The sequence below is a fragment of the Erpetoichthys calabaricus genome, chromosome 4, assembly GCF_900747795.2.
Source record: "Erpetoichthys calabaricus chromosome 4, fErpCal1.3, whole genome shotgun sequence".
In the NCBI taxonomy this organism is placed as follows: Eukaryota; Metazoa; Chordata; class Cladistia; order Polypteriformes; family Polypteridae; genus Erpetoichthys; species Erpetoichthys calabaricus.
Genome location: NC_041397.2, coordinates 198,454,932 through 198,475,928, shown reverse-complemented (window position 1 = coordinate 198,475,928; position 20,997 = coordinate 198,454,932). Strand labels below are relative to the sequence as shown.

General features: G+C 36.7%; 1 protein-coding gene across 1 annotated transcript in view; it reads right to left on the bottom strand.

Annotated features, from left to right (window-relative positions):
• Window positions 1-11,325: 11,325 nt before the first annotated feature.
• LOC114651187 (olfactory receptor 13G1-like) overlaps window positions 11,326-20,997 on the bottom strand; it is a 59,866-nt gene continuing 50,194 nt past the window's right edge. Inside the window, exon 3 of the mRNA XM_051927086.1 lies at window positions 11,326-11,682. Coding sequence (XP_051783046.1) covers window positions 11,327-11,682 — 356 coding nt within the window. The 3' untranslated portion in view covers window position 11,326. The remainder of the gene's footprint in view (window positions 11,683-20,997) is intronic.

The window sequence follows — 20,997 nt, the reverse complement described above, 5'->3', positions numbered from 1 at the left end:
CCCAGTCAGATTTAATTTATATGGTATTCGCAACAACAATTACCAGTGTAAGGAGCTCCAAGATCTGGCCTCAGAGTACTTTGGCTATTATTGCTCTTACTGTTACTGTTACTAAGATCCTTTAAAACTGAGCCCTAGTTCAACCTTACAGGCCCAACCAACTGCAAGGTAGCCTGTCCAGTATGGTCAGCTCAGGGAGTCAGGCACAGTACATAGGATCACTTTCCAACATCTTCAGAACTGGGGAATATCTGAACAGTGGTGCACGTATTAATACTGCTCTTGCCAGAACTTACATTCTTACTCTTGTTAGGACAATTCATGCTGCTTTGGTATTGCATACATTGTTACCTGTTAGGACTTGGAAGGTCACTGCCATGGTCATGTAGCACATCCTTCAATACTGGCTTCTATTTGGCACCCCTTTCCAAAATGTTCAGTGTTCTTCTCAAGAAAATGTGTAATATTAACAATAAAACAGAACCTGTTGTTGTTTTCTTGTTTAGTAGTATAGCATCTTTCAGGATTGTTTCTTGATACAGTCAGCTAATACAAAAGACAATTAAAATAAAAATTTAGCATAGAATTTCTAAGATAGTCTGCCGGGATTAAAATCAGATTTGTGATGAAAATCACTATCAGCCATTTTATGCGCACACAAGAGCTAAAGGTAATTGTCTTTTAGATATTCTGGCATAGGTTTCCTTGAGTGGTGTTTTATTTTCTTAACAAGCAAAATATAGTGAGTTGTAGTGCATAAAATACTGTGACAGACAGGAATTTCAATTATGAGTACTGCCTCAGAAACTGTTTTGTCCATTTCCAAAGCCATTCTTGCTAAGAAAAAATGATTGCGTTGAAAATCACAGCACTAAGAATCTTTAAAATGAATAGAAGGGGATAAAGTGATTGGTATATTTATAAACAAGTGCTTATCCTAATGCTCAGTTCTTTGGACTATTCTTCTCATTTTGGCACTGTACTGTATTTCAGTGTTTGCTCTTTGTGTGTCCCTGAGGTTTTGTTTACTTTTAAGTCCTCTTCATTGTACTGCAATTATTAAAATTCTTTAAAACCCTTGATTTAGAAATAGCTTAGTTTGTAAAAGGCTATGTCTTTTTTTTAATTTAAAAATTTCTAGCGTATTTCTTTCTGAGTAAGTATTGCCAAATAAGATTATATTCTTCTTACTCTTCAAAGTCGCTAGCTCTTACAGGAAGCAGGATGTTTGTGTTTGCCTTTATGGGAACACAAACATATGTTAACTTTCAAAGGTTTACCTAGTGTAGAGTGTATTTACATAATTCATATTTTCGGTAAATATGAAATATAGCTTGTAATAACCAGTGGCTCCCTTCAGACCTGGGACTGGCCAGATTACTGTAGGTGTGCACATCTTTTATTGGTTTGGTCGCTCTGATGTCTGTCATACTCAGGGAGTAGCTGTTGCTGTAGCAGATTGGCTCCTTCCAGTAGTGTCTGATGTCACTTCTTTCAACGAGCATATTATGAGACTCAGATTACAGCACTCCCTAGGTGCCTTGTCTGTTGTCTCTGTTCACGCTCCGACCATGGTGGGTGATGTCTCAGTGAGGGAGACATTTTATTTGCAACTTTGCTCGGTGATTGATGGGTGCCTGCTAGGTGACACTTCTCTAGTCATGGGTGACTTCAATGCAACCACTGGTACTGACAAGGCTGGGTATGAGGATTGTCTCAGTACCCATGGATATTGTTGACTGTGGTGAAAGTGCCTTCATGTTTTTGACTTTGCAAAAGGTCAGGGGCTACAGATCGCTGGATCCTGGTTCCAGCACCCTGAGCCACATTGTTAGACTTGGTACTCCAAAACTGGTGGTGCAGTGAAAGAGATCAATCACATCCTCATGGGCAGACACTGGAGGCTCTTACAAAACTGCAGGGTCTACAGAAGTACCCAGTTTGTGAATTCTGACCATAGACTTGTTGTTGCTACTCTGAAGATTCAGATTCAGTAGGCTACCACCTACTAGGAAAATGTGGCTGGATCTGGCCAGACTCCAAGGTCAGGCTGTTTCTGACGAGTTTGCACACAGTTTGTATGAAGAACTTATGGACATGGGTGCGACTGACGATCCTAATGTGATATGGGAGACCTTTCATGACAAGACCCTGAAGGATGCTGAGATTTGTGTTGGTTGCTACCAGTGTTCCTAGAAGAAGGTGTTTCATCTCGCAGGGTGCTCTGGATGTCGTCGAGAGGAGTCTCAGCACATGACTTGATGGCAGCTACGGTTTATACAGGGAACTGAGAAAGAGAGCTGCAAGAGCTCTGAGGGCAGATAAGGAGGCATTTGTTAGAGGCATCTGTGAGCGAGTGACACACCATATATAGTCAAGTGACCCACGTCCGCTTAAGAGGAATCGAATCATTACGCACATCCAAATCTGTTCCTCGGAGAGTCACAGTCAGGGGGACTGATGGAACGGTCCTTACGGATGACACTGCAGTTGTGACCCGCTGGGCTGGCTACTTTGAGCAGCTGTTCAAAGCTGATCCTCTGGCTAGGACGCTGGATATCTCTAGATCCACAGTTGTTGATGCGGATCCTCCAATTAGCAGTGAATCACCCAATCTCATTGAGATTGCACAGGTGGTGAAACAGCTGAGGGTAGGGAAGGCTGCAGGGATCTGTGGAACTTCTCCAGGCTGGTGTTAAGGCTGTCCTCCTGGCATTGCAAGCAATCTTTGCATCCATTTGATTGGTGTCATGACAACTGACTGGAAAACGGGACTTATCATCCCTATTTGGAAAGGGAAGGGTGATCGCCTCGATTGCAGCAACTGCAAGGGAATAACACTGCTCTCAGTGCTGGGTTAAGTCCTTGCTAGGGTCGTTCTCAATAGAATCCATGATCACTTGCTCACCTACCAGCGACCAGAGCAGTCTGGTTTTACACCTAAGAAGTCTACCATCGACCGCTACCTGGCACTGAGGGTTCTCATGGAGTGCAAAAGCAAATTTCAGCAATTTCTTTGCAGCCTTTCTCAATTTTTGTAAAGTGTTTGACTCAGTTAATCAACATCCTGAAACTTCTTGGGATTCCCTCAAGGTTACTGGATATCATGGCCTGCCTGTACACTGGTACTGTGAGTGCTGTGCAGAGTGGAGGCAGAACCTTTGTGTTTTCCCCCGTTGATTCTGGGGTTCATTAGGGGTGTGTTCTTGCTCGCACTCTGTTCAATGCTTGCATGGACTGGGTGTTGGTCAAGGTTGTGGGGTACAGTGGCTGTGGGGCATCTGTTGTTGAAGAAGGATTCACTGATCTTGACTTTGCTGATGTTGCTGTGATCTTCGTGGAGTCAATGGAAGCTCTGATCAGGACTCTCAAAAGAGTGAGCAAGGAGTCTGAGTGTCTGAGCTTGTGAATATCCTGGATTAAAACCAAGATCCAAGTCTTTAATGACATCTTAGGCACAGCCATCAGCAATGTGTCTGTATGAGGAGAGTGTGTCAACCTTGTCAAGAGGTTTCCTTACCTTGGCAGTGTCATTCATGTCTCTTGTTCATGTCTGACTTTTCCTATGAAGTCAGTAGATGGATTGGGAGAGCATGGGGGTCATGAAGTCGCTAAAAGGGGTGTGTGGCACTCCCGATATCTTTGGAAAAGGAAGAAGGTCCAAGTCTTTACAGTCCTGGTGCTTCCTGTCTTGGTATATGCTTGCGAGACATGGACACTATCCAGTGACTGGAGAAGAAGACTGGACTTCTTCGCTACTGTGTCTTCGGAAGAATCCTTGGGTACCGCTGGTTAGACTTTGTGTGGAATGAGAGGTTGCTCACAGAGTCCCGAATGATTCACATTACCTGCATTGTGAGGGAGTGTCAGTTACGGTACTACGGCCATGTGGCGCGATTCCCCGAGGGTGATCCGACTCACAGGATCTTCATTGTCGAGGTACCGATTGGCTGGACCAGGCTAAGGGGACACCCACATAACACCTGGCTGCGGCAGATAGAGAGTCATTTCTGGAGGGTGGGACTGGACCGTGCGTCTGCCTGGGGGGTTGCCAACCAGAATCCTAATCTGTTTAAGTGTGTGGTGGGTGCGGCAATGTGCTGTACCAATGCATGCTCCCCAACCTGACTTGACCTTGGTTGGAACAAAGAGCAGCAGCCACTGCAGCCCTCCATGGTCTGAGTTGAGTAGCTGGTGTAGTGCATTGTAATGTTACTGTGAAACTACATTGTCCGCCGACTTGCTGTAAATTACACTGATGAAATAAAGACTAGTTAAAAATGAGTAAAGTGAAACAGAAATCGTTGTTTTTGTTTGTGATTTTTAATGTTTTTGAAAGCAGATCCTTAATACACTTATACAAAACTAGCTGTGTAAGCCCGTGCTTGTAAAAAGTACGGGGTCGTAGAAACTATTGAAATCTTTAGAAAAAAAAATGAAATGTTGAGATGTCAGGTTATTGAAAGTTTCTTTGCAGGTTTCGTTTTGCCGGCATGCTCTCATCACTTGTGTATTAGCCTCTAAGCGAGTGACTCTTTCTTCGGAGGTTTTGCTTTGCCGACATGCTGGCCTCGCTTGCGTATCCTCGGAGGTGGAGTCCTTAGCCCTGCTCCACCTCTCAGTTCTGGGCCGGACAGACACACACATTTCCATGCGTAGACGTTTATATATAAGATACAATAATACAGTTATTCTTGTCCCTTTCAAAGTACTTAATTCTTCTAAAATATATGCCATTTCCTTACTGCCTCTAAAATATTAGTTTCGATTAGAGAGAATAATTAGTTAATCTGGGAAACAAATCAGGCTATAATATGGGCTCACTTGTGTAAAACTTTTTCAAAAACCCAGGAATTAACAGAGGTGTCTTTACCAGAAAGTTCCTGTGGGAAGAAATTTTAGATCGACACTTTCAGTGGTAACTGATAATAACTTCAAACACAAACTGCAGAAGCACTTTATAAAATTAAACACTATGACAATGGCCAATTGCAGCGTAAACATCATCCCCTTCACATCCTGATATATTTATAAAGCTAATATGTAAAACATACTTTTTGAGTGTTCAGGGGAAAATCTGAATGATAGTGCTTCTAAAATCATTTTGAAATAAATATTTGTGTCACATAAAAGCTAATTATTAGACATTATCAAAGGAAATGATTTCACTTACTTTAGCCATCCTTAGTTTAATATAATATAATACCTGCAAATAATGTTTACTGGAACCAAGATGCACATCTGCCACTGGCTTTTCACCAGGGACAGATTGTCAGTCTTGCAATCTGAGCACAGTAATGGGCAGCTAGCATCTTTATGTGGACAACGGCACCATCACTCCACTATAACAGGCTTACATGTTGAACACTGGTAACATGTGTGGTGGATTGCCGGCTTTCTGTTCCGGCTCTCACCCCCAGGCCGCCAGGAGGAGCTCTCCCAACAGCGTGAACGTCCCCCGAGTTCCAGCAGGGCCTCATGGACTATGTAGTTTTTATACACAGCCCTGCTGGATACCTTGGGGGCCACCAGGAGTCGCTATAGGGGGACTCGGAGGCTCGTATGTGCCCTATAACCCGGGAGTACGTCATCGTCACGTGACAGGAAGAAACGACGTGCTCCCGGGTTGAAGAAAAGGACTGTTTACCCTGACCCAGAAGGAATAAGGAACTGTGGACTGTTGGACAGGAACACCTCCGGGTCAGGGTGTATAAAAGGACTGTGGGAAAGCCCAGACACTGAGCTTAGCTGGGAGGTAGGAGGGCGAAGTGTCTGGGCGAGGAGGAGAGAATTGTATTATTGTTGAAAGTTTATTATATGAATAGTGTGGAGTGGAGGGTGCTTTGTGCACTGTACAAGAGTACAATAAAAGAGTCTTGTGCTTTTACCCTGTGTTTGGAGTGGTACCTGAGGGTCGGAGAGGTGTACAAAGGGCGTATCTGCTACACATGTTTGAACTTTTTATTGCTGTATTTGAATGCAGGTTACTTAGTTTAATGTTGTCATGTATGTTGTGTTAAAATAAACATCAAAATCAAATTTTGGACAAGTTAACGTAAGACTAAGTGTTTGTATTTTCAAATGTGTAAAGTATATGAACTCACTATATATTCATATGAACTCATATGAATATCCTCTGAGAGGCTACTAAAATATCACTCCTTAAATTGAAAGTTGTATGTAAGTTTGACCATTTATATTTCTTAGAGTTTCAATTTCCATTTCCCTAAGAGCAGTCACTTAAGGTAATTGGACCAGTCATTTTCTCCAGCTGTTAGGTTGTTAACTACTAAAGCTGATATTTGAGTTGGGCTAACTGGCTAAACAAAAACAACTAAAACACTTTGTTAAACTTTTACATTACAAAAGTCATTGAACTGGCATATTTGTGACAATGACAGGAGCTATCCTACTGAAAAACATAGCAGTGAAAACAGCACCAAAGTCACTAAATGAGAAAGCTCTACATGTATTTAGAAATGATAAGAAGAGAAACTAAAAATACCTGAAAGTTAAATTCCAGGCTTAAAAAAAATGCAAATCGGGCAAAATTACATTTTGGTTGCTGAGACTTCATAAAGTGATGATCCTGAATAAAGATGAAGAACTCTGCTGTTCACAAACATTTTACTTTGGGTAGGTTTATGTTAATTTCTGCCATTCCTAAAATATTCTGATGAGAAGTTTCATTTGTTTGATGAATATGACAGTTTGATTTGATTTTTTAATTAAATGTTGAGTAGAATTGACAGAAGTGAGAGTACTCAAGATTATGATTCTTATTTATTTGTTTAAATCGCTTTCACACTGCTTATCACATTGTGAGCATTGCAGTGTCTACATTCAGGACAATCTATACAAACCTATCTCTAACAACCTCTACTAGTTTCTGGTAAATTCCTAGTTGCTCCCAGGCAAGTCAAGAGATATAATCCTCCCACTAGGCCCTGCCAAGTGTCTTCTCCCAATAAGTCATGCCTGTACATCCCCAATAGCCTGTGCCCTGAGCTGCAGTTTCAATACAAGCCTAAACCACCTTAGCTGGCTCCTCTTGATACTCTGTAGTTCTTATTTACTGCTCAATCTTTGCCATCTGTTTATATTTATGATTATATTTTTTCTAATGATAATTATTCTATGTATTTTAATAATTACCATGTTGTCTTTATATCTAGAGTGAATGGAGTAACAAAGTAAATGCAGGGCATCTAATTTGGGGAAATTACTGCTATCTTTCTCACTGGATTAGCAGGACAAGGAAAACGTTCCAAAAGCACAAATCACATGGTAAGAGTAAACAAATTGTTGGTTGGCAAGTGGCTATAAACAAGGTACATTAGCCTCCATGTGTTTAGGTTATTCTCGCAGATAAAGTTGTGTTGGCTGTAAGTGTGGGTTATACCCGGGGAAAACTGTGTTGTTCATAACAAAGCTGCAAGTCCTTAAGTGGAGTACTGAGGAGTGACTAGTGGTGTAGGCATCACTCATAATCAGTTCTTGTGAGGATAGGAACTGTGTGAGTGTGTGTGTGTGTCTGTATGTGTATGCCCTTTTTTTCTGTGAGTGTGGTTCAGGATGTGAGAGTAGATCAGTCCAGTAGTGAACCTGGTGAGTTTCACTCATCCTCAATAAAACAGCAAATAAATAAACGTGTTATCAAATGTGACAATAAATATGTGAGCAAACATAAATAAATGTATTATGGAATATGCTTTTTGTGGTTTTTTCTTTGTGTACTGATTTAATCATTTCTTAATTTATTTATTTCAGTGACATTACATGCAAGATTAATTGTAGCATATAATGAAAACTGTCATTATCACCCTTCAGAGCTGAGGGCTTGAGCTTTATAGAGTACTATTTTTTGATAAGTGAATTGTTGGTACATAAAGAAATAAGCAACAACAACAACAAAAAAACATTTCATTACACATTCAATTATTTACACTCATGTGCCATTATGGCTTTATTTATCTATTGTCACATTTCACAACACATTTATTTAATTTAATTTAATTTATGTTTTTAATTTTGCCTGAGATATTTCTCCATAAGCTGAAAAATCAATAACAATCCTTAACACAAGATAATTCCAAAATTCTATGGTAGATAAACTCATCATAAATTTGTACTGTTTGTTGAATTTGTTACTTAATTACCTACTTAATTGAAATGATATTCCTTGTGTTTTTTTTCTCCATATGTGGCAAATCTGAGAATGTAAATGATGACAAAAGATTAATGTACATTCATCCAGTAATCCAATAGGTCTGCATAAAAACAAACCACTTTCATGTGTTCCACTGAAAACTTGCAAGGTGTTTTGCAATCCTTGCTTAATCATAACCATGGGTATTAAAAATCTCAGTATAGAAACAAAGACCTGGCTCTTTCCAACCTAAGAATTTTTTAGAAATCATAGAAATGTGAAAAAACTTGTTAACATATTGTAGTTAAATTATAATAAATGGAAGTAAATGGAACAAACAAAATGTCTAGGTCTAGGGATGTCCTGCAGAGCACACTGCAGCAGAATATGGTCTACGAATTCTACTACAGGTACAGAATCAGTTCTTGATTAAAGTATACTAAATCCCTTTAAATGTAAGTTAATAAAAATGACTGACCATTGAATATGACTTAAGAAAAGGGTGATGAATGAAAATAGATAAATTGTCATAGCTTTTATTGTTTGCAAAAACCTGTAGTCTATAAAGGGCCACAAATACAGTAAACATAATTTTCCAAGTTTCTGTCATTCATGTATGTAGTGTTGGGAAGATGAAACAGGCAGAGAAGCTTCAGGTAATAAAGCAGTGGAAGTCGTCATTTATACAACTTGAATAGATTGAGGACAATTATTTTGGCAAGTTCCAATCCAAAGCATCACCTCTTCATTTTCCCATTCGTTTTTGTCATTACAGTAGAACCTCTGGTCACGAACGTTTCCGAACATGTACAAATCGGGTTACGATCAAAAAGTTTTCCAAAACTTTGCATCTCTTCATGACCACACGCTCTGGTGGCAAACAAAAACACTGGTGGGCAGTTTCCCTACGCGCATTCGTACGCGCCAATGATTTCCCATTCTCCATTTCCCATTTTCTTTTGTTTGCGTATACAGGGCCTAACAAAGCAGCTGATGTTGCAAAAGGAGTTATAATGTTAACCAAGCAGAGGCCTCAAGTGCTGGAAGAGGTGGAAAAACTGTTGCTAGTGTGGTAGAACGAGAAGCAACTTGCAGGGGATAGCGTAAGTGAGCTGATCATATGCAAGAAAGCCAGGAAGATTCATGGCAATTTGCTGAAAAAAACTCCTTCTTCGAATGGCGAAGGTGAGGAATTTAAAGCCAGTAGAGGGTGGTTTGAAAAGTTTTGCAAGAGAAGTGGCATTTAATTTTTTTCCCATGTGCCTTAAAACTCATAAAAAAAGTGTTTACAGCGAGCGGTGTGGCGCAAACTCTTACAATGCTAGTTTTCTCTGTTATTCAATGTTTTTACATTTAGTTTACTATTGCACTATGCATTCTATGGTAAATATATAAAAAATATATATTTACATACAGTTCATACGGTCTGGAATGGATTAATTGTATTTACACACAATCTTATGGGGAAATTACGTTCGGGTCACATCTAGAGTTTTGCAATGAATTACGGACATGACCAGAGGTACCACTGTATATATGTCAAGGATATAAAAGAGGATCATAATATTTTATATAAATACAGAATATTTTCATATTTTACAGTTTCTTTCCTTTGTTTAAATAGTTTAAAAACTACTTAAATAGTATTTACAATACTATCAACTTTTTACTATGCTAGAAGCATATTTTTTTACTATAACTTTAGTACAGTAAATACTATATACTGGTCTCTGAAATTCTTAAGTCTTAAAAAGTTTAAAACAATTTGTTTAATTAGTCATTTAAATATTGTAGGTCTAGGCAGTGCTTAATCAATTTTTAGTTTATAATATTACAAAAACAATGTATTTTTCAAAGAATTTATTTAGATACACAGCCATTAGGATTATGCAAGGTAATTTGCATTGTATTTTATACTTTACTACTATAAATATGCCCCTTATAGATCAACATTCAATACAGGGTGTCCATAAAGTCAGTGTGCAATTTAAAATAGTTGTAACTTTGTAAGTTTATGTGATAGAAAGAATCTGTAAAAAGAATTAGAAAGAAGAAACACATTATTTATTCTTCTTGTGAATTTTCAACATGTCCGCCATCATTACTAATACAAATGGTAATACTATTCTGTAGTTCTTGGAAAACATTTTCAAACTAATTTTAAGTAATACCAGCAATCACATCAGTTATCCTAGCTTGCAAGTCTTCTAAAGATTGAGGTTTGGTTGAATAAACATTAGTTTTCACATGTCCCCATAAAAAGAAATCCAGTGGAGTCAAATCTGGTGAACGTGGAGGCCAAGAAAATGGTCCACCTCTTCCAATCCATCTATTAGGGAATTTCTCATGTAGAAACTGTCTAACATGCAAAGCAAAGGGACAAGGAGCATCATCTTGTTGAAACACTATATTCTCTATCAGTCCTAATTGTTCAGCTTGAGGAATAAAGTAATTTTGCAGCATTTCTAAATAGCTATCACCATTAACAACATGGCCTTCAAAAAAGAATGGCCCTATGGCACGATTTTTTCCCAAAGTACACTACACATTAACTTCGGGAGAATCTCTTTCATGTTCAACAGACTCTTGTGGATTTTCAGTTCCCCAAATATGGCAAAAATAAAACTTCTAAAGACAAAAAAAAACTAGATACATCAAGCTTTATAATTCTTTTTATGATTTCTTTCTATCACATATACTTACAAAGTTACAACTATTTTAAATTGCACACTGACTTTATGGACACCTTGTATATTTTATTAATGCAGTACATAATTTAATTCAGTAATTTTGAATATTGAGGGTAAACAATATGTGTCCATCCCTTCATTCCCTAAAAACTGACTTGGCAAAACTGAAAAATGTTACCTGTTATAACTTAAGAATGCAAATTGTGTTTTACAAGCATTTAAACATTGTTTTCACACTGGACAGATTTATGTTAATCATTTCACAGAAAAAAATAGGTAACTTCACATGAGAACAATATTTGCAACCAGCTTTTACTCTTTACTCAATTCACTGAAGGCTACCTGAATAGTCTTTAATCTTTCTATACAATTAAGTCATTTATCTTATTCATTATGACAGCACTTTATTGACGAATGCACTAAAAATGTTTCTTAAAAAAAGTTTAATAATCATTTTAATGATTTATATATATAATTAATCTGCTTTTTATTCTTGAAAATGTTTTATAATATTTTTTTGAATTACTTTTTTTATGCTTTCTATAATCTCTTTAGTCATCAAAGAGTAAATAATGGGATTTATCACTGGACAAAGCAGGTTTTGAACAGTAGCAACCATGAGACGAGCATCCATAGAGAATGCCGGTACTCGAGAAGAAACATAGACAAAGGCAGCGGAAAGCAGCGTCGTAATCACCACGAAAAGATGAGCCCCACAAGTTGAAAAGGCCTTCATGTGCCCATCTGCACTTTTTATTTTTAGGACAGTGACTATAATTTTACCATATGAAATAATGAAAATAATGGCATGAAGAATTAAGAGACCAAGACCGAAAACCAAACCTAAAACACTATTGATAGTATAGTCAGTACAAGACATTTTGATTAGTGAAGCATGGCCACAGTAGCAGTTTGGTATTTTGTTTGGTCCACAAAAAGACAGTTGAAGAGCAAAGCACATGATAAACAATGGAAACACCAATGCCACTGTCCAGCAAAGTACTAACAGTGTGATCACTAATTTGTTGCTCATAACTGTGACATATTGTAACGGGTTACAAACTGCTATGACACGGTCATAACACATGGCTGCCAATATATGTAGCTGGACACTAGTACCATGTAAGTAGGCGAAAGACTGAATAAAACAAGCAGAAAATGAAATTGTGTTCAGATTAAACATAAAATTTGCTAGCGTTTTTGGAATGACAATCGTAGTAATTAACAAATCTACAATAGCTAAATTGCAGATAAAGACATACATGGGTTTATGAAGGTTTTCGTCTGCGACAATTACAATAATAATAAAAAAGTTTTCAAGTAAAATCAAAATATATGCAGAAAAGAAGAATGCAGTGAGGATTGACTTAGACTCCTTGTCTTGAAATCCAGGGAACCCCAACAGGATAAATTCAAATTCTGTCCCATTGTACATTTTACAGGCAGAACTTCCTTAAAGCAAAGAAGAATTAAAATGAAAAATGTTATTTAAATATTTATTTTAAAGAAAACATTTTCAAAGAACATTAAATAATTTGGATCAACTAAGCTAAGCACAATCTTGGCAGCTTTTGGTGCAAATATTTTAAAAGATCATTAAAATAGTAAGAAAAGAATAATCCTTTCAACAGAGTACATGGGACGCTTTATTGGTGAGTTAAGTTTCTCTTTTGATTTTGTAGCCATGGCCAGTCAGAGTGGTGCAGACTTGTGTTCCAACCAATTTGTGATTTTAACATATGCCATTATTTGACAGTTTCAGCCTTTATTGTGTCAGTCCTTAATGGCACAACAAGATTGATTCACCTATTAAAGAATTTAACAAGAACAACTGAGCCAGTGCTGCTCAAACTCAGTCCTGCAGAGCCTTTGTGGCAGCAGATTTTTGTTCCAACCAGTTTCACAATCAAAGAGGCATTTTCGTTCTAAAAGATCTTATTTCATTAGCTATTTTTCCTTCTCTGTTTCTGCATTCAGTAAAGCGCAGCAATGTGATTTTGAGATTAGTAAAATATTTCGAAATACTTGTCTTTTGCTATAGCTTTAAATGCTTGACTTGAGTTGCGTTCCTTCTAATATGTCTTTTGTTTGTGTAGTTTGCTTCTTTATTTGTATCCTAAAAATGACAATTAACAACGAGCAGAGCAGACACCCAGGCTGCAACTAGCGTCAGAGCCACCAACACCTGGAAAAGCAGAATGAAAATCTTGATGATGATGAAAACTTTAAAACTTTAAAAACCAATTAAAAAATCACCAAAACTATCCTTATGAAAATGCTTGGTACACTGTAATAAAAAATATAATCACAGAAAATGACCCCAACATTTAACAACTTGCTTAATCAGACAGACAATAAATGGAACAAAATACTGCAGCCAGATGAGGTCCAGATGAATGAGTTTAAGAACCACTGGACTAAGCTATTATGATCCCTCTTTTCAAGATTTGGATCTTTTTTTTTTTTTAAATCTTGCTTTTCAAAATCATGTGCTGGTTAAAGATCACAGCAGCAAAAGCAACAGTGAAGTAGCTGCACTTGTCATTTGCACCCATGTCTGCTCCTATTTGATCAAAAATGACACCACTTTTAATTAAACTCTTCCATTAAAGAATTGACCTCCATCTACTCTTATTTTGCAGTCAGAAAGAAGATTCCAAGTAACATTTCAGTCCAAAATATTACAAATGAGACAGGGAGGACACAAAATAAATGTAAAACAGAAGAAGCTATGCCAATTATATTTTCATTTGTGAAACAATCAGTGAGACACTGCTTAAACAACAATGGCATTTCAAAATAAACAGCACAGAAAAATCTCAAGATCTGGAAAATGTAATCTTTATTTTTTAAATTCCTAGAAAAGGTCACTAATATTGTGTCATTTTGTAATGACACAATAAAGGTTTAATGCAGTAAATAACTGTGTGATGAATTAAGATTCAGGTTTCCATTAAAAGCAGGTCTTGCTTGGAACAAAAACCTGCAGTCACTTCAGCCTTCCATGGCCTCAGTTGAGTAGAAGGTGTAGAACATTATGTTACTGTGTAAAATACATTTTGAGACGACTTGCTGTAAATGCTACACTGAAAAAAAAGGTATGTCAGATTAAAATAATAAAAAAAATTACATCAGTTGCACATAATAAAATTGTTTTTATCAAAAATAATTTAATTATGCTTAATGCACTAAATTAATATATCCTGAAACAACATGATATGTTTTATATAAAATGAGTGAAACATTTTCATTTTCTGTAAAATGAATTATATTATGTTAAATGAACATGTCAATAAAGCATAATATTTTAACAATAGTTTTATAAACTTTTTAAAATTTGCCCCTCACTGAGTTAATTAGCGGTAACATTTTTAGGTTGTCAATTATATTTGTTCCGGTATCATTTTCATGTTCATGTTCAAAGCTATTAATAAGAAATAAACAGGTTTCCTTATACCAAAACTAACTTTATTTGGTAAAAACAATACAAACCAACAAAAATGCAAAAGATTAGTATTCAAAAGCTGAAATGTAATAATAATAATAATACATTTTATTTATATAGCACCTTTCCCATGCTCAAGGCACTTCACAGAGTTTAAGAAAGAACGACAGGGTATACAGTATATAGCATTGTACTAAACTAGATAAATAAATAAAGAAGAGTAAAATAGTAAATTCAGAGAAAAAAAAAAGCCTAACAGACAACATAATTGATGGTCTAGCACACACACATACAGGTTGCATGAGCATCTTGACAGAGAAGTAAACTGAGAGAAGGGTAATAAAGTCAAGTAGAGCTAAAAGCCTTCCTGAACAGATGAGTTTTGAGTTGTTTTTTAAAAGAATTCATGGAGTCAGCTGACCTGATTAATTTTGGTTGGTCATTCCAGAGTCTGGGTGCTATACAGCTGAAGGCCCTGTCACCCATGGAGTGTAGATTAGTGTGGGGCACAACAAGATTGCCAGAATCAGAGGACCTTAGTGGGCGGACAGGCACATAGTGATGGAGAAGGTCACTGATGTAGTATGGCACAAGGTCGTTTAAGGCTTTGTAGGTTATTAGTAGAATTTTATATTCAATTCTGTAAGACACGAGGAGCTAGTGAAGGCAAAGCAGGATGGGTGTTATGTGTTCGCTGTTGCTGGTCCGTGTAAGAACTCTTGCAGCCGAGTTTTGAATAAGCTGGAGCTGTGATATAAAATTAGAAGGGGCACCTGCCAGTAGGGAATTACAATACAAGAACACTGCTTCTTTGACTGTGTTAGAATGCCTTGACCAGTGTATAACTAAATATGAACAGAAAATGCACCTTGGATAGAGTGTTATATTATAAAATACATTTATTTATATTTATGTATCTGTATATATTACAAAATAAATGTGAAATATTAGTAAAATATAAAGTGCAAAAATTGCTGCTTGGCACCTTCTTTCACAAAATATATACTGTATATATATTTTTTTTAAACAAGCAGATTCAGCAACTGCATTGTATTGTATTCAGTGTATTGTTTATTTGTGTTGAGTAATGTTATGATAATACTAATGAACAGCAATGCTGAAAGTAGTTGACCCTTAACGAAAGTCAGAACTTTTTCTTTCTAAGCACGTAAACATACCTGCACTAAGTGAGTAAATCTAGACAACTTAATAGTACATTTACTGACTTGTGACGGTAGTTAGTGAGCATAGTTTGATAAAAGATTAAAATAGAATACAAGGAAAAATGCAAAACAGAATAATGTTAGTCTGTGTAATTAAGTGTTTTAAATTAATTTTTAAATATTTCTTGTGTGTGTGTTTTTTAACTTTTATTTCACTAACCTTTTGCTCTTAACCGGCAACAATAACTCAAACCCACAACCTGTTGCTTCTTTGAAAGTCACATGACTTTACCACCAAGTTATCCAACCTCTGCTGACGATGAATCTGCTTGGTGCTTACTAATTTCCGGTGAGGACTAAATATTACCATTTTGACTTTTACCTAAATGACTGAAATTAGTATATTGCACATTCCACAAGATTTAATAAATTAAACATGATTGAGTTATGTTCAAAAGTGGAACATAAACAATACATATAATATAAAGTAAATGTTTCAACCTGCCATTTCCCTTTTTTTCAGTGTCCATTGCAACAAAGAACAGTATAAATGTGGTAAAGTAAAGCAGAAATCATTTTTGCTTGTGATTATTTTTTTTATATTTCAGTAAGCTGTTTCTTAATAAATTATGCAATTTAAACAAAATCCAATGATATGCTTGTTTTTGCCCCTTTCAATATATTACTTCCTCTAAATCATTTGCCATTCCTATTTCCATATTGAATATAAAACATGGGTGTAGATTGCAGAGAATAATGAATTTGTAAAAATTACACCATAACATCGGGCCATTGGTGTAAAATATATTCAAAAACTCATAATAATGAAAAGACAGGTCTTTCCAAAATGTTCCTATGGGAAAAAATTTAGAAGCGTTACGACTTTTTAGAAGCACTTATGACTTTCAATATTGCAACATTGGTCCCTTGCAGCTTGAACATCTTTCAGTTCACATCCTGGCAAATTATTATTACTGTATTAATTAGTAGTATATTTATAAAATAAATGTATAACTAATATTTTAAAGTTGTGCTTTATTATATATGAGTTTTCAAAAGAAAATCTCCATGACAGTGTTCCTGAAATCATTATGTAATAAATATTAGTGTGATGTAAGAAGAAAATATTAGACAATATAAAAGGAAACCATTTCACTCACCTTAGTTATACAGAATTTAAAACAATATGGTACCTGCAAATAATTTCTTCAACCAGGATTCATGTCTGCCACTGTGCCAGGAATCGAACCCCAGCCTTTCAACCCGAGCTACAGTCTGCCTTAATGGACAGCTAGCAGCTTTATCATGAGCTGGGCAACATCATCTGTCCACTGTAACAGGCTTACCTGTTGAACTCTAGTAAAATGTTTGAACTATTTAATGCTGCATTAGAATGCAGAACACTTAGTTTAAAGTTGTCATGTGTGTTGAGTGAATTTTTTAATAAACTTAAAAATCAAATTGTAGGCAAACCAACATTGAACCAAGTGTTACCGTTTTCAATAATTGTAAAAAATATAAAAACTCACCAGAATATCCTCTGAAAGGCTTCTAAATTGTAGCCCCTTAAATGGAAAGTTGTATGTGGCTTTGAGCATTTATATTTCTTTAGAGTTTGTCTCCATTTCCCTAAGTGCAGTCAGTCACTGAAGGTGATTCCCTGGTGTTAGGTAGTTAACTACCAAAAATTAATAATGTATTTGGGATATCTTACTACACAAAAACAACTGAAACTGTTTTTTAAGCTTTTAATTTCTAAAACATATTAAACTGGCTTGTTTAAAAATAAATACAGCAGTAGAAACAGCATCAATGTTGTATTTACAAATGATAGGAAGAGAAAGCCATTTGTGAATGTTAATTCCATAATAGAAAAAAATGCAAATCTAGGGGTTTAAATATTAGTTGCTAAGACTTCTTGAAATGACACATCTGATTAAAGATGAAAAGCTTTACTTTTCACAAATGTTTTCCTGTGGGCAGATTCTTTTTTTTTTTTTTTTTTTCCAATTTATTTATCAGTTTTCCAATTAACAACAACATAATACACACCTCCTCAAATACATAAAAATGCCAAAGGTATCGACAAACATATTAGCGTTAACTATCAGACACGAGCAATAATCCTATAATACCTAAACCCCATATCCCACCCATAGTCCCACAAAAATGATAAATAAATAGAATAGATAATAAGTAATTAAATATTTAAACAACAAGAAAATAAAATATAAAAAAACTCTAATACACAATGTGTTACAAAAATAAATAAATAACAATTAAAAATAAAATAAGAAATAAAAAAATTAAGTTCAATCAGGTGCAATTGTTTCCAAAGATCTAAAATAAAAAACAAAAGGTTGCCAGACCTTCAGAAACCCATCAGCTCTCCCTCTCAGACTAAACTTGATTTTTTCAAGTTTTAAAAAGAACATAAGATCCTTCAACCAACAAGCCATGGTCGGGGGATGCAGAGCCTTCCAGGACAATCATATTCTACGTCGTGCTAATAGTGAAGTAAAAGCGACTGCATCCAATTGTATACTATTAAGAGATGTAGCAGGATCTCCAGGAACCCCAAATATAGCGATCAATGGACAGGGTTCCAGTCGGATTCCAAATACATGAGAAACAATGTCAAAATAAGAGGTCCAATATGACTGGAGTATGAGACAAAGAAAAAACATATGGCTTAAATTGCAGGGAGAAGAGTTACATCGGTCACATAGGTCAGGAACATTGGGATAAATTTTAGATAGTTTAGACTTTGACCAATGTAGCCTATATAGTACTTTAAACTGAATAAGAGAAAGCCTTGCACAAGATGAAGAAGTACGAATCCCCTTAACTACACTATCCCAGTAACCTTCTCTAAAATTCAGACCCAACTCCTGTTCCCAATTTGAAATTATTTTATTGTCAGAATAACTATCTATTGAAAGAACAATATTATATATTTGCGAGATAAGAGCTTTCTTATGCAGAGAAAGTTCGAATAAGTCTTCCCAAGACTGTTTAGATGGGTGAATGGGAAACTCGGGAAAAATAGTGGAAGCACAGTGTCTAACTTGAAAACAACGAAATAAATGAAATGAGGGAAGACCATATAGGGACAACATATCCGTAAAGTTAAGAAAAATATTATCCTTATAAAGATCGGAAAAACATTTAATGCCCATTTTATCCCATAAATTAAACTTAGAGTCTAAAAGGGAAGGGGGAAAAAGGTGATGGTTAAATAGTGGGGCAAGAGCAGAAGCAAAAACAGAAAGAGTTAAGTACAACAGGATTATCTGTATATTGAGTAAGGGATACAGGGAGAGATGAAAATAATAAAGCGGGGAGGGAGGTCGAAAGACATGATTGAGCTTCTAACTGACACCAAAATGTCTGAGGATCTTTTAGCCAATAAATGTATTTTTGAATGTTAGCTGCCCAATAATAAAACATTAAATTGGGTAGAGACAGACCTCCACTGAATCGGGACCTTTGTAATAATGACTTGCGAATTTTGGGAGATTTTTGGGCAGATTCTTCATATTGTGGACTATCTCTGAGATATTCTGAAGAGAAGTTTCATTCCCTGATGAAACTGACAGTTTTATTTAGAGCAGGATGGACAAAAGTGAAGGTACTCTTGAGGTTATGCACTATATGGCCAAAAGAATGTGGACACCCTTTCAAATGATTAGGGTCAGATGTTTCAGCCTCACCCTTTCTTAACAGGTGCTTAAAATGAAGCACATAGCCCTGCAGTCTCCGTTGACAGACATAGCAGTAGAATGGATCATACTAGGGGCAAACTGACTTTAAACATTACACCGTCATAGGATGCCATCTTTGCCCACAAGCCAGCATGTGAAATTTTTATGCTGGATCATTTCTAAGTGTTATTACTGTGAAGTGAAATTGTCTAGGAGCAACAACAGCTTAGCATCAAAGTGGTAGACCACCCAAACATACAGAGTGGGACTGCCGAGTGTTAAAGCACATAGCACATAAAATCAACGATCCTCTCTTGCATCACTGACAGAGTTTGAAATTGTCTCTGGAAGCAACATCAGCACAAGAACTGTGTCCTGTAAGCTTCATAAAATGGTTTTCCATGGTCGAGCAGCTGCACACAGGCCTAAGATCACTTTGCGCAATACAATGTGTCAGCTGGAGTGGTGTAAAGCAAACTGGCATTGAACTCTGGAGCAGTGAAAACGTAAAGAGATGAATCACACTTCATTATTTGGCATTCTGATGAATGGATCTGGGTTTGGTGGCAGTCATTGAAACGCTACCTTTTGCACTGCATAGTGCCTACTCTAATGTTTGGCGGAGCAGGGATAATGGTCTGGGGCTGTTTTTCAGAGTCTGGGCTTGGCCTCTCAGTTACAATCAAGAGCACTGTCAATATTACAGCATACAAAGATACGAGGTGTGATCAAAAAATACGGTGAATGTTTTAAAAAAAGCAACATTTATTGCAGTAAAAGTCATCCTCAAAATACTCTCCTCCACTTCGAATGCACTTATCCCAACGCTCCTGCCACTTTGCGAAGCAGTCCTGGAAGTTTTCTTTCGAGAGTGTCTTTAGTTGGTCTGTCATGGCTGCCTGGATGACCTCAATGGATTGAAATCATTTGCCTTTCTTGGTCATTTTCAATTTAGGCAACAGCCAGAAGTTGCATGGTGCCAGATCCGGCAAATAAGGTGGATGCGAACACAGCGTAATGTTTTTATTTGACAGAAATTGTCATACTAGAAGGGATGTGTGACAAGGAACATTGTCATGTTTCAACATTTTCCTCGGCCATTGATATTGAAGGACGTCCTGATCTTTTCTCGTCTTCAACCAAGTCAGATCCATTACGAAATTGATTAAACCACTTGTAAACAGTCTTAATTGTCGGTGCAGTGTCACCATAAACTGATTTTAACATTTGATGGGTTTCCTGAGCTTTTTGCAATTTGAAACAAAATTTCATGTTAATATATCCACAATACACGACAAACTTGAAAAATACACTTGAACTCAACAGAGGCTCACAAACGACTGACAGTATTAAACAAGTTGAAACTTGTCACAAACTAGGCTCTAGGATGGACATGTCAGAACCTGCATTGAATTGTTTTGCGTTGCTCTTGGATGGTGCTCTGCATCAACATTCACCGTACTTTTTGATCACACCTCGTATTTTAGACCATAGCACTCCAGCTTTGTGGCAACAGTTTGGAGAACACCCTTTGCTGTTCCAGTATGAGTGTGCCCCTATGCACAGAACCAGGTTCATATTAACAAGGAGGAAGTTGAACACCAAGCACAAAGTCATGACCTTAACCCCACTGAACACCTTTACGATGAATAGCCACAACAATTGTGAGCCATGTCTTCTCATCCAACATCAGTACCTGACTTCATAAATGCTGTTTGGTTGAATAGGCACAAAGTCCTACAGACACACTCAGATCTTGTGGAAAGCCTTTCTGGAAGAATAGAATCTGCTATAGATTTCCAGGGGGACCTGGGATTCCATTTTAAAGCCTATGATTTTGGATTGG